Source organism: Populus euphratica, unplaced genomic scaffold, assembly GCF_000495115.2.
Source record: "Populus euphratica unplaced genomic scaffold, PopEup_1.0 scaffold2.1, whole genome shotgun sequence".
In the NCBI taxonomy this organism is placed as follows: domain Eukaryota; kingdom Viridiplantae; phylum Streptophyta; class Magnoliopsida; order Malpighiales; family Salicaceae; genus Populus; species Populus euphratica.
In genome coordinates this window covers 5,858,642-5,873,289 of record NW_011499846.1, presented here as the reverse complement: position 1 = coordinate 5,873,289, position 14,648 = coordinate 5,858,642, and the positions used below count along the sequence as shown (strand labels likewise).

At 31.2% G+C, this 14,648-nt stretch overlaps 2 protein-coding genes across 4 annotated transcripts; both read left to right on the top strand.

Moving 5' to 3' along the window:
• Positions 1-734: 734 nt before the first annotated feature.
• Positions 735-2,552, top strand: CNX3 (cofactor of nitrate reductase and xanthine dehydrogenase 3). Of its 3 annotated transcripts, none has more exons than XM_011039997.1 (3): positions 735-973; positions 1,265-1,399; positions 1,667-2,552. In XM_011039997.1, the coding sequence occupies exons 2-3, from the start codon at positions 1,298-1,300 to the stop codon at positions 2,309-2,311; spliced, it is 747 nt and encodes a 248-aa protein (XP_011038299.1). In that variant the 5' UTR covers positions 735-973; positions 1,265-1,297; the 3' UTR covers positions 2,312-2,552. The 3 variants fall into 3 exon arrangements, with proteins under 3 accessions (XP_011038299.1, XP_011038303.1, XP_011038291.1); XM_011040001.1 differs by having other exon boundaries at positions 1,232-1,399; XM_011039989.1 differs by having other exon boundaries at positions 736-973; positions 1,271-1,399.
• A 6,215-nt stretch (positions 2,553-8,767) lies between these two features.
• Positions 8,768-10,551, top strand: LOC105135203 (protein ASPARTIC PROTEASE IN GUARD CELL 1-like). The gene has a single exon (XM_011039975.1). The coding sequence runs from the start codon at positions 8,830-8,832 to the stop codon at positions 10,345-10,347; it is 1,518 nt and encodes a 505-aa protein (XP_011038277.1). The 5' UTR covers positions 8,768-8,829; the 3' UTR covers positions 10,348-10,551.
• The last annotated feature ends 4,097 nt before the right edge of the window (positions 10,552-14,648 follow it).

Below are 14,648 nucleotides of genomic sequence, written 5' to 3'. Positions count from 1 at the left end.
TATGAAACTAAATGCGATAGATATTAAACTTTTACTATATATATATTAACTCCTGCATAAATAAAAGAAATGTTGCTTACCCCAAGCCCTGAAAAATTATTTGTTACCCCCAAACCCTAAAATAATTAAACTTTAGCCCACTCCAACTTCCGTATCTAAATTAAAAACCAGGATTTGTATAATTATGGGTTTTTCATAGGGTTTTGATAGTAATTGTGAGATAGAGTTAAAGATTTGCAAGATAAATCATAGTTTTTAAAGAAAAAATTTTGAAGTTTTTTTCTGGATAAACGTGGAATGTTAGTTGAATCTAGTTTGGGAAAGATATCGGAGAGGAAATGAGACTTTTAAAAGTAAATATTAATAAAATAGTGTGTGTTCAAATATTTAATATTGAGAAATTGTATTTTAGTGTATTTATAATTTTTAATATTTTTTATTAATATTGATATTCAAATTAGTTTATACTCGATTAATTTTATAATTATCATATAAATTTTTAATAATTTTAAAATTTTAAAAAAATTAAACTGATAATATCTAATAAATAAATTTAAAATTTAACCGGTTAACTTTCATTCTCATAATTATTTTCAAAATTCACAACAAATATTGATTTTCAGCGCATTTTAATCAATAATTGTCGTGAATTTGATATCTTGTTTCTGCATAATTTATATATCAAGTTAGAGGGATCTTTAATGACTAATCGATGAAATTTGAAGGACTAATCGAATCCAATTTGACACTATGGAGACAAATTTAATAAAAAAATCGAAGTCCAAAGAACCCGCCCCTTTTTTTTTTAGCCGGCAAGCCACCTTCGGCCCTGAAATTTGGTCGAACTCGACAAAGGAAATAGAATCTTGATAGAATTACCAAAAGCAAGCTACAGTGCACTCCTGACATCGAATCAAGATAGAATTTGTTGTTCCACATCAACACATACTGCGCAAACCATCGCTCTTCGAAGGTACGAAATACACCTAAATTCCCTTTAAACTCTGCTGGTCTTACAAAAGTTTTATGTTTGTGACCTGTTTGTACAAATGCCTGAACGAGAACCTGGTTGCACAAATGTTCACGCAGCGTGCTTATTTGAGTCTTACGTGACTTTATACTTGAAAATATTGCATAAACTATGCTAATAACTCTGTTAGATATGGAATGATTTTTTCCTTCTTTTTCATTTTTATTTTGTTTCAAATAATTTTGATGATATTCTGACAAGGCAAAGTCTGAGTGTTTTTTTTCTGTTCCCTAGCAACAGTAGGGCCGAAATTGAGCTCTGTTTGTCATGTTTCTTCGGCGAGCTGCAGTGGCATTGCCCCACTCGAGAAGGTTCTTTAGTACTGACAAAACTTATGATATTTCAAGTGTCATTGAAGAAATGAATAAGGTAAGGTTCTGTCACCATCTGTTTTGGGATTTTGTTAATCTGTCAGGTGTAAATCATCTGCTGTCCCAGTTGTTCAGGGTTATACCCCTCTGTAATGTTCTTGTAGTAGGCTGAGCACCTCCTTTGTTCCTTTGATAATGAAAATCTTCAATCATCTAGAAAAACATAGTTAATGCATTTCGATATTAATCTCAGTCTCTCTCAAGAGAATTACTCATTACTTTTGCTACACAATCTTTCTTTCTTATACACCAATGCTTGTTTCAGGAAATGGAATCAGTCTTTGGTGAATGTCCTCCAAGTGAATTTGCTGGTTCTAGCAATCAAGCGGTTGGAGAATCCCGTTTAAAACCTCATGGACTCGCCAGTTCTAGTAGTGGAAATTTTAGCGGGTCTCAAGAATCCCAATTTGCACATCAAAAAATGAATCATAACCCTGTTGGGCTAACCCACATTGGAAGTGCAGGAGAGGCCCAAATGGTGGATGTGTCTCCAAAAGAAAACACTAAGAGAATTGCTATTGCTAGTTGCAAAGTAATTCTTGGCAAGAAGGTGTTTGATATGGTCTTAGCCAACCAAATGGCCAAAGGCGATGTCCTTACCGTGGCCAAAATTGCTGGCATAAATGGAGCAAAGCATACTAGCAGCTTTATCCCATTATGCCACAATATCATGCTAACCCATGTTCGTGTTGATCTAGTGTTGAATCCGGATGATCACAGTGTCAAAATTGAAGGGGAAGCTGCTTCATCTGGGAAAACTGGGGTTGAGATGGAGGCAATGATGGCCGTGACGGTTGCTGGCCTAACTGTTTATGATATGTGCAAGGCCGCTTCTAAAGAAATTCAGATGACGGATGTGCGGCTTGAGCGTAAAACTGGTGGTAAGAGCGGGGACTGGTCCAGGGAGTAGTGCTATGTTCGATTGAAGAATGTACTGTTGGTATTGCCAAATGACATGAAGGTTATTGCATTAAAGTGTTCCTTTGTTTTTCAAGGAAGTTGATGATCAAATGAAATGTTAATCGTCAAAGATTAGTTTGATATTTTATATTTAATGTTAGAATTTGTAGTATAGTGCGCCTTTTGTATGTCAATAAGCTGGTGCACATGCCATGGACAAGCTTTTTAATCATATTTGCCTTAATTCTACATCTTAGGAAAAGGTAGCTAGGGTAGCACCAAAGTGGGTTCTGGAAGAGAGTTTGGAAGCAGTATTATCCTTTAAGCTCCTGTGTGAAGGGACTGCTTTCAGTATTTAAAACTGCATCCTCGTGGTTCTAAACGCAACTTTACTTGTGCCACAGCCCCTCTAGTTTTTACTGCTTGTTAATGGAAGGGTTTTGCTATCTATCTCAGCCTTAATTTCATAAAGAATTGGAGCTACAATGCATTGTCATTTACTATTAAGCAACTAGAAAAGGAGAGATAAATGAATGCCGAAAACTTGCATGATGCAGCTGACGAAAATTATAGATCTTAGAGCTAAAGTAGACAGCAAGGTAGTTATGGTTGTCAATTAGCAGATCTGTATGCAGAACCAAACTTGAGCTTGGCAAACCTTCTCTGAATCCAAGAGGCTATAGAAGAATTGATAGTCACTAAGGTACCAGTTGGAGAATTATAACTCACGCAATGATAAAAGGTGCAATTTAGCACATGCAGGTATCCTGATTTAATTAGTTATTACAAGTTTTTAATTGGTAAGGTAAGTGTGAAAAGAAAAGAAGAAGAAGCACATGTGGTGGTTTGGCATCCCAGGCCTAGAAGATGGAATGAAGCCTGCCTTCTCAAGTAGGTTGGGCTGTTGGCATCCAACCCCAGTTTCATATGGACCGACTGGATCAAAAACTAGATATACCAAATAGCAATTGAAAGAAGTTCAATTAAACAACCTAATAAGATGATGATGATAACGATGATGATGTATTTTATTCAGGAATTGAAAGAAGTTCAATTAAACAACCTAACAAGATGATGATGATGTATTTTGTCCAGAGAAGATAGATATATTTTCTCTATTTTTTATTTTTATTTATATAGGTGTTCGGGCTAGCTTGCATGTATCACGATTAATTTCACGGTTCATTAAACACCTTATAAATTCAATAAACATATAAGGTACTGCGAAAATAACAGATATACACATAAAAACTCGAATCCAAATACAATGAAAAGAAACAAATACCTTTTACAGCTAGGCCAAGACCCTCGGTACTCTCAAAAGAAACAAATACCTTTTACAGCTAGGCTAAGACCCTCGGTGCTCTTTTCTTCGTTTTTTATTTTTATTTATATAGGTGTTCGGGCTAGCTTGCATGTATCACGATTAATTTCACGGTTCATTAAACACCTTATAAATTCAATAAACATATAAGGTACTGCGAAAATAACAGATATACACATAAAAACTCGAATCCAAATACAATGAAAAGAAACAAATACCTTTTACAGCTAGGCCAAGACCCTCGGTACTCTCTTCTTCGATTATTGATTTGCTTTGCGGTAGCTTTGGAGGCCACATCAAAATCAAATCTTTACTTTTGATTCTTCTTTCCTTCTACTTTTTTTTCACGTTTTTGGTAAGTTCTTGCCCCTCAGAGTGTTTACAGGCCTCACCTGCAATTTTGCAATTTCTGCATAAGATACACTTATTGCAAGTCTCAACTTGCTATTGTGTTAAGTCTTCTTACAACGGAGCCCTTTTTCTGCCAGTGGGTTTTAGCCACCCTCTTGGAATGGAGCTTCCCTTGCCATCTCTTTTGTCCTCACTCCCTCCTTTTATTTCCCCGGCCATCTGCTTTGTCCTCTTTTCCTTTTCATTCTCACCTATAGAAAGGGAAAAAGGGACAGGATGTTATTGCAAGGTCCTTTTCTTTTGTTTGAATATCACCAAGTTTGACCTGGGTGGAGAGAGAGGGCCATTTTGCACTAATAGGCGAGCATGTCATTGCAACTGTATTACAGCTACCATACCTACTGCTACTTAATGACCATGGAGCGCGTGGGTATGGCTAAATAGAAGCCATGGCATTTTTCACTCCTCATTTACGTGGTATCCAACAAATTTAAGATTGTCGTAGATGAAGGGGTCGGCACTGAGAGGGGTGTTGGTTTGATTATTTGTGAATATGCAATCACGTTACAGGAATATTTTGGACATGTAGATGCCCGGGACCTGGGTGCATCTTTTGTGCACCCAAGTAGCCTAACACCTCCAGACAGCACCATTTTATTTTTATTTTTGTCGTTAGCCGTTTGTGCATCTAGTACGGATATCCTCATAATTCTTTCATGTACATTCATTTAGGACCATGTTCACATACATGTCCAGATGTCCTATCATCAAAATAACTTATCAAGCTCTTCAAGTTAGGGATCAAAGGTGGGAAAGTGCCCGCTTGCATCTCTAAAACTTGCCGTGTATGACCCCGTATTGCCACGCTTGATACTCTTAAATGGTGAGGGCACCTGATATTTGTGAATGGGCCAAAAAAAGGAAGACAAGCTGGCGGATCAGAAGATAAGAATAAAGAGAAAGGAAATGTTTGGTATTTAACTTAATAGTAGTGAGATTATAAATTTATTTTTTTTAAATTATCATTTTAAATTTTATAAACTTTAGAATTATTAAAGATTTATATAGTTATTAACTTTAAAATTTATAAAATTAATAAAAATATATGTAAATTGACCCGATATTCATATTAATAAAAAAAAGGAAAGCTAGACAGGGGAAGAACAATAATACTAGAAGCTCTAGTTCCATGAAAGCGTGAACACATGACAGCCTCGCCAAAACTGTCTTGTCTGCTTTTGGTTACCTCTGTATTATAATCAACGAGAACATGGAAATGTCACTCTTGCATGTATTCGACAAAGTGGGGTTTGGTTGGGTCAAGTGGACATGTTTTGCGTTACTGGATCTGTTTCCCACGTTAATTAGTTTTGATCTATGAATAGATTTACGGAAAAAGGATATATTTTCGCAATTAAATATTCAAAAAGAAGAGCAAATGAAAAAATCTCTCCCTCTATCCAATAAAAAACCATCTTTTCCCTTAAAACACAGACAAGCTTACAGTACTCTCCCTCGATCTCTCAGGAGCTATCAACGCACAAACTAAACACAAACCATGGTAACATTTTATTGAAGATAATCAAGAGAAGGAATAAGAAAAAGCAAAAATAAGAGAGAGAGAGAGAGAGAGAGGATTTGGTTATAAGTCGAGAGAGAAAGGCATGAAACTTCAACCCCTTTACTCTCCCGTCTTTAGCGAAGTGAGACTACACTACCGGTACCAGTAGAAAGAGGAAAGGTTGGTGTATCACGCAGTGGTTTTCACGCGCCTCCAGACCTCACCAATATATGGAAAAACATGCCAACAGTCACGGTGGTTTTCTTGCGTGTGATGTTGATGTGCCACAACTGTCACTGTCGATTTCCAGCTGCTTCAGTGACCTCCTATTCCACCATGATTTTTAAGATCTTAAACACTACCATGTGTAACCCTATTTTTATGTTTGGTTTTTAGTTTAATTGGACATTGTATTAACATTCATTTGCATACTTGTTTGGTTGATTTAATTATTTGAAAGTGATTTGTGATGTTAAAATACTTTACGCTGATTAAACTGAATGTTTGTGATGTTAATGTAAGTTTTAGCTTGTAAATTAGAGAAAATTTTTATTCAAGTGTGTATGATTTTAATAAAACTTATTTTTGTGAGTCAAATAAAAAAATACAATAATAAATAGATAAGAAAAACTTAATAACCAAGTTAAATTTTGATTAATTTAATAATACAATAAAAAAAATAAGATAACAATAATAAATAAAAAAATATTACACTAGGTAAAACTGAGCTAATACATGAAACTCATAACCTAATCATAAGATATATTCGGATTATATATTTATTGTGCGTTTTAAATCATAAAGTTGAGATAATTCAAAAAAAATTGATGATAAATAAAAACAAACTAGAAAGATAAAAAAAAATAATTATAAATTAAGATATTTAACATCACAACACTTCTTGTGAAAACAAAAATTATTTGACTATTTATTTTTAGGTTTAAAAAATGTTTTTAAAAAAATTTAAATTTTTTTTTTTAAAATTAATATATTTTTTCTTATTTTAATATGTTGATATTAAAAATAATTTTAAAAAATAAAAAAAATATTATTTTAATATGTTTTTAAATAAAAAATATTTTAAAAAATAACTTTCTTGGAGAACCTAATACCCTTCCTGGAGTTTGATGCTGTTGATAGGAGAGCAGGGTTAATAAGAGCATTACTGACGTGCTAATAAGATCTGAGGTCCCTATGCTATTGAATTTTATTTTTTTTCCCGACGCCCCTTCTTTTTTAAACTTCTTAATCAAGCTCCTGCAGTAATAGTTCGTCCATGCCGCCTGTCACACCAAAATAGAAACCTATCCTGGAATAAATTTATCTTGAATAGTTTTAGAATGGATTTTTGTGCTCTCAGGATATGAAGTACAAGAAGTTCCGAGTTCATTTGAAAACTATAATTTTTTGCCTGTTATTGTAATAGTTTTAATGTTGTGATTTGAAAACTAAATTTAAAAAATATTATAAATTATATTTTTTTTTAAGGAAAGATATAGAGTCTTGGTATAAAAACTTTCAATTTAATTTACTATATGTTTAGTATTATGATAGGTTTTATTATTATGATTTAAAAATATGTTTTAAAAGAGAGTTTTCAGTAAATCTAGAGTAAAACCATGGAGTATATTGATTAACTTATGCTTTCAAAACAATTCCAACCCTACCTTAACACAATTTCAACCCTTCCTTAGTGTATGAACTTGTTTGTTTTCGTGGCTTACACCATGCTTTTTGGAAACTTGAATTTGTTTTATTTTAAATTGTTTTTTTAATAATTTTTTTATTTTGATATGATGATATTAAGAATAAAATCTTAAAAAATAAATTAATTATTTAATTATATTTACAGATAATAAAACACTCCATGTAAGTTTACTATTAATTTATGCCCCATTTGTTTTACAGAAAGTGATATTTTGAAAATCACTTTTTAAATTTTTATGTGTTTGTTTATTATTAAAAGTCAATAAAAAATATTTTTTAATTAAATTTTTTTTGACTTAGTTTAAAAAAAGTATTTTTCTTTTATTTTGATTGAAATTTTTTTTTTCAGAAATGATGAGAAAATTAGAAATGTTATATTATTTGCTGACTATATTAAATTTTGTCATCATATTTTTTATTATTATATAATTTATTTTGAATTTTTTCTTTCAATTTCACCCTTTATAATTTGATTTAATTTGATTTTTATATCAAATTTAATTTTTTTATATAATTTTTATTTTTTTTTATCTTATTATTTTCTTAATTGAAATTTTTTATATATCAGATTTAGTCTTTATTTTTTAAAATGTTATTTATTTTATTTAAAATAATTTTAAAAAATATATTTTAAAATTTTTTATCATCTTCCAACTTTTTTATCTATTAAATTCAATCTCTATTATTTTAACTTTTATTTATTTTATTTAATATTATTTATAAAATTATATTTTTAAAAAAATTCTATTATCATTCAATTTTTTAATTTGTAGGATTTGTTCATCGTTTTTTTAATAAATTTTAAAAAAATTAAATTTTTTTATGATATTATTAAATATCAAACAACAATATATTTTTTTAAAAAAATATTTTACAGCGAATAAACCGTGTATAAAAACAACTTTGTTTAAAAACGTATTGGGCGCGGCCACGCGAGGTGGCGGGAGGATGACTACAATTCACCGCCATGTCACAAGGGCTGACCTCAACTCTCGAGTATCATGAGATATTATCCTATCTTTCTAGCAATAACCACCGTTAATCGTAGCCCAACTTTCACCCGACCAAAGCAAACAAACTTTCGGATATTTCACCGTTAAATTTATGTTGCAATTAATATTATTTATTTTTTATTTGACCTTTTCTGTATAATTTTTTAAAAAAATATATTTAATTTTAAAATTAAGTTAGACCATAGAAAGTAGAAAAGAAACTCTATTTTGTAAATTTTATTTTTTAATTGTTAAAATAGATTTCAATTATTATTTTTAAAATTTATTTTTGATATTAATATATCAAAAAAAATTTAAAAAACAAAAAAAAATCTCAAAAAACTTCAAAAACACGGCAAATGTCAAACACCCTTTTCAAGTTTTAAAAAAAGATCTAACGACTAAATTCTTTAAATTTATCAAGAGGGCCGTCGTGTACTGATATTAGAAATCACATTTGTGACTTTTGTGTAGAAAATAGAAATTAGAAAATCACGGAAGGAAAAAACAGAAGGAAAAAAGAAGAAGCTAAGTCCCCGACAAAGCTGATAGCCCTTTTGACGGCACTCCCGATTATTTATACTCTCTCACTTATGCAAACACCTCTCAGTGTATCCCCTCTCGTTTTACTCTCTTATTCAATGGAAGGAAAAACAAGAAATGCCTCCACTCTCTTTTTATCCTTCGCCTGCATTTTCCTTTCCCTATCCACCACCACCACCACTCTCTCCACTTCACTGCAATTCCAAACCCTAACCCTCAACCCCCTTCCTAACAAACCCACTATCTCGTGGGCCGACACCGAACCCGGAACCCAAACCTTCACCGACCCAACAATATCAGAACCCTCCAGTTCCGCCACCACTTCCCTCTCCGTACAGTTACACCACATAGATGCCTTGTCTTCGGGCAAATCATCACAAGATCTCTTCAACTCGAGACTTGCACGTGATGCGGCACGTGTCAAATCTTTAATTTCCCTTGCGGCAACCGTTGGCGGTACAAACCTGACGCGTGCGCGCGGCCCTGGGTTCAGTAGTTCTGTAATCTCAGGCCTCGCTCAAGGGAGTGGAGAGTACTTCACGCGCCTTGGTGTAGGGACCCCAGCAAGATATGTCTACATGGTGCTTGACACTGGAAGCGACATCGTCTGGATCCAGTGTGCTCCATGCAAAAAGTGTTACTCTCAAACCGACCCGGTTTTTGACCCGACTAAATCCAGGTCCTTCGCTAGTATCCCCTGTGGGTCACCCTTGTGTAGGAGACTTGATTATCCAGGTTGCAGCACGAAAAAACAGATTTGTCTGTATCAAGTCTCTTACGGAGACGGGTCGTTCACTGTTGGTGAGTTCTCAACCGAGACGCTGACGTTCAGAGGAACCAGAGTTGGTCGTGTGGTGCTTGGTTGTGGGCATGACAATGAGGGCCTTTTTGTTGGTGCTGCTGGATTGCTGGGACTCGGTAGGGGAAGATTGTCCTTCCCTTCACAAATCGGTCGCCGGTTCAACAGCAAGTTTTCTTATTGTCTGGTAGACCGGTCTGCTTCTTCTAGACCCTCTTCTATAGTTTTCGGTGACTCGGCTATTTCAAGAACCGCCCGGTTCACTCCATTGTTGTCGAACCCGAAATTAGACACCTTTTATTATCTTGAGCTTCTCGGGATTAGTGTCGGTGGGACGCGTGTTTCTGGGATCTCAGCTTCTTTATTCAAGCTCGACTCTACAGGGAACGGCGGCGTTATAATTGATTCCGGTACGTCGGTGACCCGACTGACCCGGGCCGCTTATGTGGCTCTACGTGATGCTTTCCGGGTCGGAGCATCCAATTTGAAACGGGCACCGGAATTCTCGTTGTTTGACACATGTTTTGATTTGTCTGGGAAGACAGAGGTGAAGGTGCCAACGGTGGTTTTACATTTTAGAGGTGCTGACGTGTCATTGCCGGCGTCGAACTATTTGATACCTGTGGATAATAGTGGGAGCTTTTGCTTTGCGTTTGCAGGTACAGCCAGTGGATTGTCAATAATTGGAAATATCCAACAACAAGGTTTCCGCGTTGTGTATGACGTGGCGACCTCACGGGTCGGATTTGCTCCCCGTGGATGCGCTTGAGTTTGTGATGCGTGCTTTTGGTTTAAGGGTACTGGTTTTTTTTTTTTTTTTCTGGTTTTGGCAAGGGATAAAGCTCTTTCCCTGCCCTTTTATTTCTCTCTGTAAATTATGGGTGTCATAAAAATATCTTTTCTTGATTTTTCAATATAAGTAAAGACAGAGGGGAGATATATAAATTAATCAGGCAGGATTTGGGATGATGTACGTTTTATGGTTGTTGCATGGCTATTCGGATTACTATTGATTACTTGTATGTGGTCAAAAACTTGACCAAACAAAAAAAACTATCCATTACTTAGCAATGTTTGATCAATTTGGATATCTGTCAAAATGATATTTTGTTTTATTAAAAAACAATTCTGGAAAGGGTTTTAAAATATATTAAAAATATATTTTTATTTTAAAAAAATTATTTTTGATTTTAATTTATTAAAATAAAAAAAAAGATAAAAAATAATATTTTAAAAGTATTTATGAGGCATGAAAATAAATTTTTATTTGAATTTAATTGAACCATCTTATTTTTTTTAAAAGTATTTTCAAATATAAAAATAAACTAGATTAAAAACCAACATGGATTACTTTATTTAAAACCGACCTTCGCGGCTTGTTTTGTCATTTTAACTGTCCTTTTTTTTTTAAGAAATGATTTGAATTTAGGATATTATAATTTTTTTACATAGTTCATTAATTATATGATGATTGCATGGGGGTGCATAAGTTTTTTTATTGGCTAAGGTTAATTAGGTCTTTTTATCTTTTAAATACAGTCAAAAGTTAATTTTGCCCTTGCAATCAGTGACAAATAAACCAAGAACCTGGGCTTTTTAGTTTTTTCAAATAGTTTCTTTTTGTTAATCACGTGAACGTAAAGAATGATTTGATCTTTTTATTAACCTGAATTATTATTATTTTAATAAATAAAATTATTGGTGTATGCTTACGGTGTACAGGGGTATGAGAGGTTTTTGAGATATTTAGGTGGCTCGTGTAGTGCCCTTCCAGTAACAAAACCGACACTTTTATTGTGTTATTGAATATATTATTGTTGTACGAGGCATGCAATGGCAGTAAAGAGGTTTGTTGTTACTAATTTTTTTTTTCTCATAAAAAAAATACAAGTTTGTTTTTTTTGTATTTTAATTTTAGTTCTTATTATTTTTTTTTCTCATTGGCCTTTTCATATTATTATTTTTTTCAATCCAATCAATTAATTTCAATTTTTCATATTTTTTTCTAAATTAATTCTTGTTGTTTTGATTTCTCATTTTTTTATGTTTTTTTCTAAAAAAATTATTGATTTTTAATTTTATTATTCAATCCAAGTTTATCGTGTGTTATTTTTTCAAATATAATCCTTTTTTTTATTTTTTTTCCTTTTGCTGAGGTTGTTTTTCTTTTTAGTTTAACTATCCAGTCAAAAAAATTATAGTGTCCTTTATTTTATTTTTTATTTCAATTTCACTTTTATTTTTTTATTTACTATTTTTTTAGATTTTTTATTTTATTTTTTTATTTTATCCTTCAATATTTGATTTGCTGATAATTGAGCTTCATGATCTTTTTATATATGATACTCATAATCTAATTATTTGAATTACGAGTTTAGAAAGTTGACACGATTCAACATCTTTTTTTTTTCTTCTTTTATCATATATATATTTTTCATGTTGTTCTTTATTCTTTTGATCTATGAATTTTTTACTTTTTTTTAATATAATTTTTATTGATTTCCCATTTTATTATTAAATCCAAATTTATATTATATTATTTTTTACAATTTGATCCTGACTTCTTTTTTTTATTCTTTTTGTTAAGGTTATTGTTCTTTTCAATTTAATCCTCGAATAAAAAATTTGTTGTTGTCCTTTGATTTATTTTTTATTTTAATTTTAACCTCCTTTTACTTGCTATTTTTTATTTCAAGTCTTTTTGTGAGATTTTGGTTTTCGTTTTGCCCTCAACATTTTATTTCTTAAGACTGGTCGGATCACTTTTAAAAAAATATAAAAAGTATCATCAAGAGCTCATAAAGGTTTTTTATGATGATATTATTAAATTTAATGAAGTGAGACAATTTTAAAAACTTTCATCATAATTCTTTTACTAACTCAGGTTTCTAATTAAATTATATAGGAACTAACCCGAGTTAATTTTAAAAAAACTTTCAAGATAATAGCATTTTTAAGATAATATCAGGATGATGATATATTAGATCAATTTTAGTCCTCCTACGACCCAAGTCACGAACTCTATTAGGTTTAATAACCCTTTTTTATAATTTATTTTATTTAATTGTATAATAAAAATATATTTTTACAAAATTGAATACCAGGTCTAAAATAGGCATTTTATTCGAGATTGTGATAACACTATAAAATATAAACAAAAATAAATCATGCAGTCTATTTCCCAACAAATATAATATTAAATGACAAGATCAAAAAAATAAAAATAAAAATAAAAGACAAAGAAAACCATGTTTGGTCGGTGGGCAAACCTATGATCAGGTAACCTGGGCAAACATTTCAAACCCGTGAACTAGGTTATAAACTCTACTGGAATTATATTTTTTTAAATTACTTTTTATTTAACTATATGATAACAAAAATAAACGATAGCAAAATCAAACACTAATTCAATTTTGAAACATTTTTTTAGATTGTGATAATCTTATAGAAAACAAAATTAAACCAATTATATGAATTCTCAATTAACCCAATATCCACAAAAAAAAAATTAAAAAAATTAAACTCGCCAGACTCACGAACCATGTCAACGAACTAAACTTGTGAGTAGGTTCACAGATTTTATAAAATTTAACAACATGGATTTTTTTTCAAAACTACATGAGAAAAAAATAGATGATAACAAATTCAAGTTAAAATTAAAAAAAAATAATAATCTTACCAAACTTATAAATTGGGATAACTTGGGTTAACCTGATAAATTCACATGCTACTTTAACACTGTAAAAAAAAAATAAAAAAAAATAAATTATGAAACTTAATTTTTTTAATATTAAAATATTAAATAAATAAAAATATTTTTTTAAATATTTATATATTATAAATTATTATTGTAATTCATAATAAAATAGACATGGACGAACAATAATTTTCCAACCCTTTAGCTTTGATGTTAATGTTAATAAGGCTGGCTATATATAAGCGGATTCAACTTCTTGTTGACTATGATCCTCTCCCCTTGCAGTGATCACATGCAACAAACAACAACGTTATTCATGCCTAAGCATTTCAATATTTTTGTCTACTGAAAGCATGGCGTGGATGTGGATGTTTGGCTTTATGATATTTGATGGCGGTAGCATTTCTAATATTTTAGGCGAAGGTTATCTTTTAAATATTTATTTTTTAAAAAAATATATTTATTTTTTATTTTTAAAAATTTATTTTTGATATTAATATATTACAATATATATAAAAAATTATTATAAATTTTTTAAAATATTTATCAAAAATAGAGTTTAACCACCGTACGGTACCAAACTACCAATACATTAGCGACATGTCCTGCGAGATTGATGGGAAATGGTAATAGTTCTTTTTGTATGCTAGTGGAAAAGTCGTTGAAAGTGAAATAATGCAGATATTGATTTTTTTTTTACGCCCGTCATGATATCGTAAACAGCGGTAGTTTGTGAAATTTGGACGTGAAAATATCACGAGCCAGTTGTCAATGAGAACATGCACAAGTGGATCAGAGCGTGAAGGAGACAAAAGCTTGCATAGATAAGTCTAGATCGGTGGCCCACACCGGGCCACGAGCGAGGTCAAAAATATTTTAATCTAGAAATAATAATCTAGAAAATTTCCAGCGTTTGTTTGTTTTATAAACTACATGTTTATTACGAGTTCCAGGTCATCTAAATCATGAAATCAATAATTTAATAAATAAATAAACTATAAAAAATAAACTATAAAAAAATAAAAATTAAAAAAAATTAATATTATGGTACATATTATTTACTCGATTATTTTTAATAAATTTATTTATTAAAATAAATTTATAGTAAAAATTAACACACATGAAAAATTATTAAATAAATAAAAATAAAAATATGTAATATTAAACATATTACAAATATTTCATAAATCACACTCACCTCCACAAAAATCAACTCCTGTAATCTAAAAACAACTTCAAATTTATTATATTTATCAACGATAATGATATTTTAATATTCACCAACGACGCGGTAAAATTGCCGGGGTGAGGAAAGTAAGCGTTGATCTTCTAAATTTTTTAATAAAAACAATATCAATACTTTTAGCGTTATT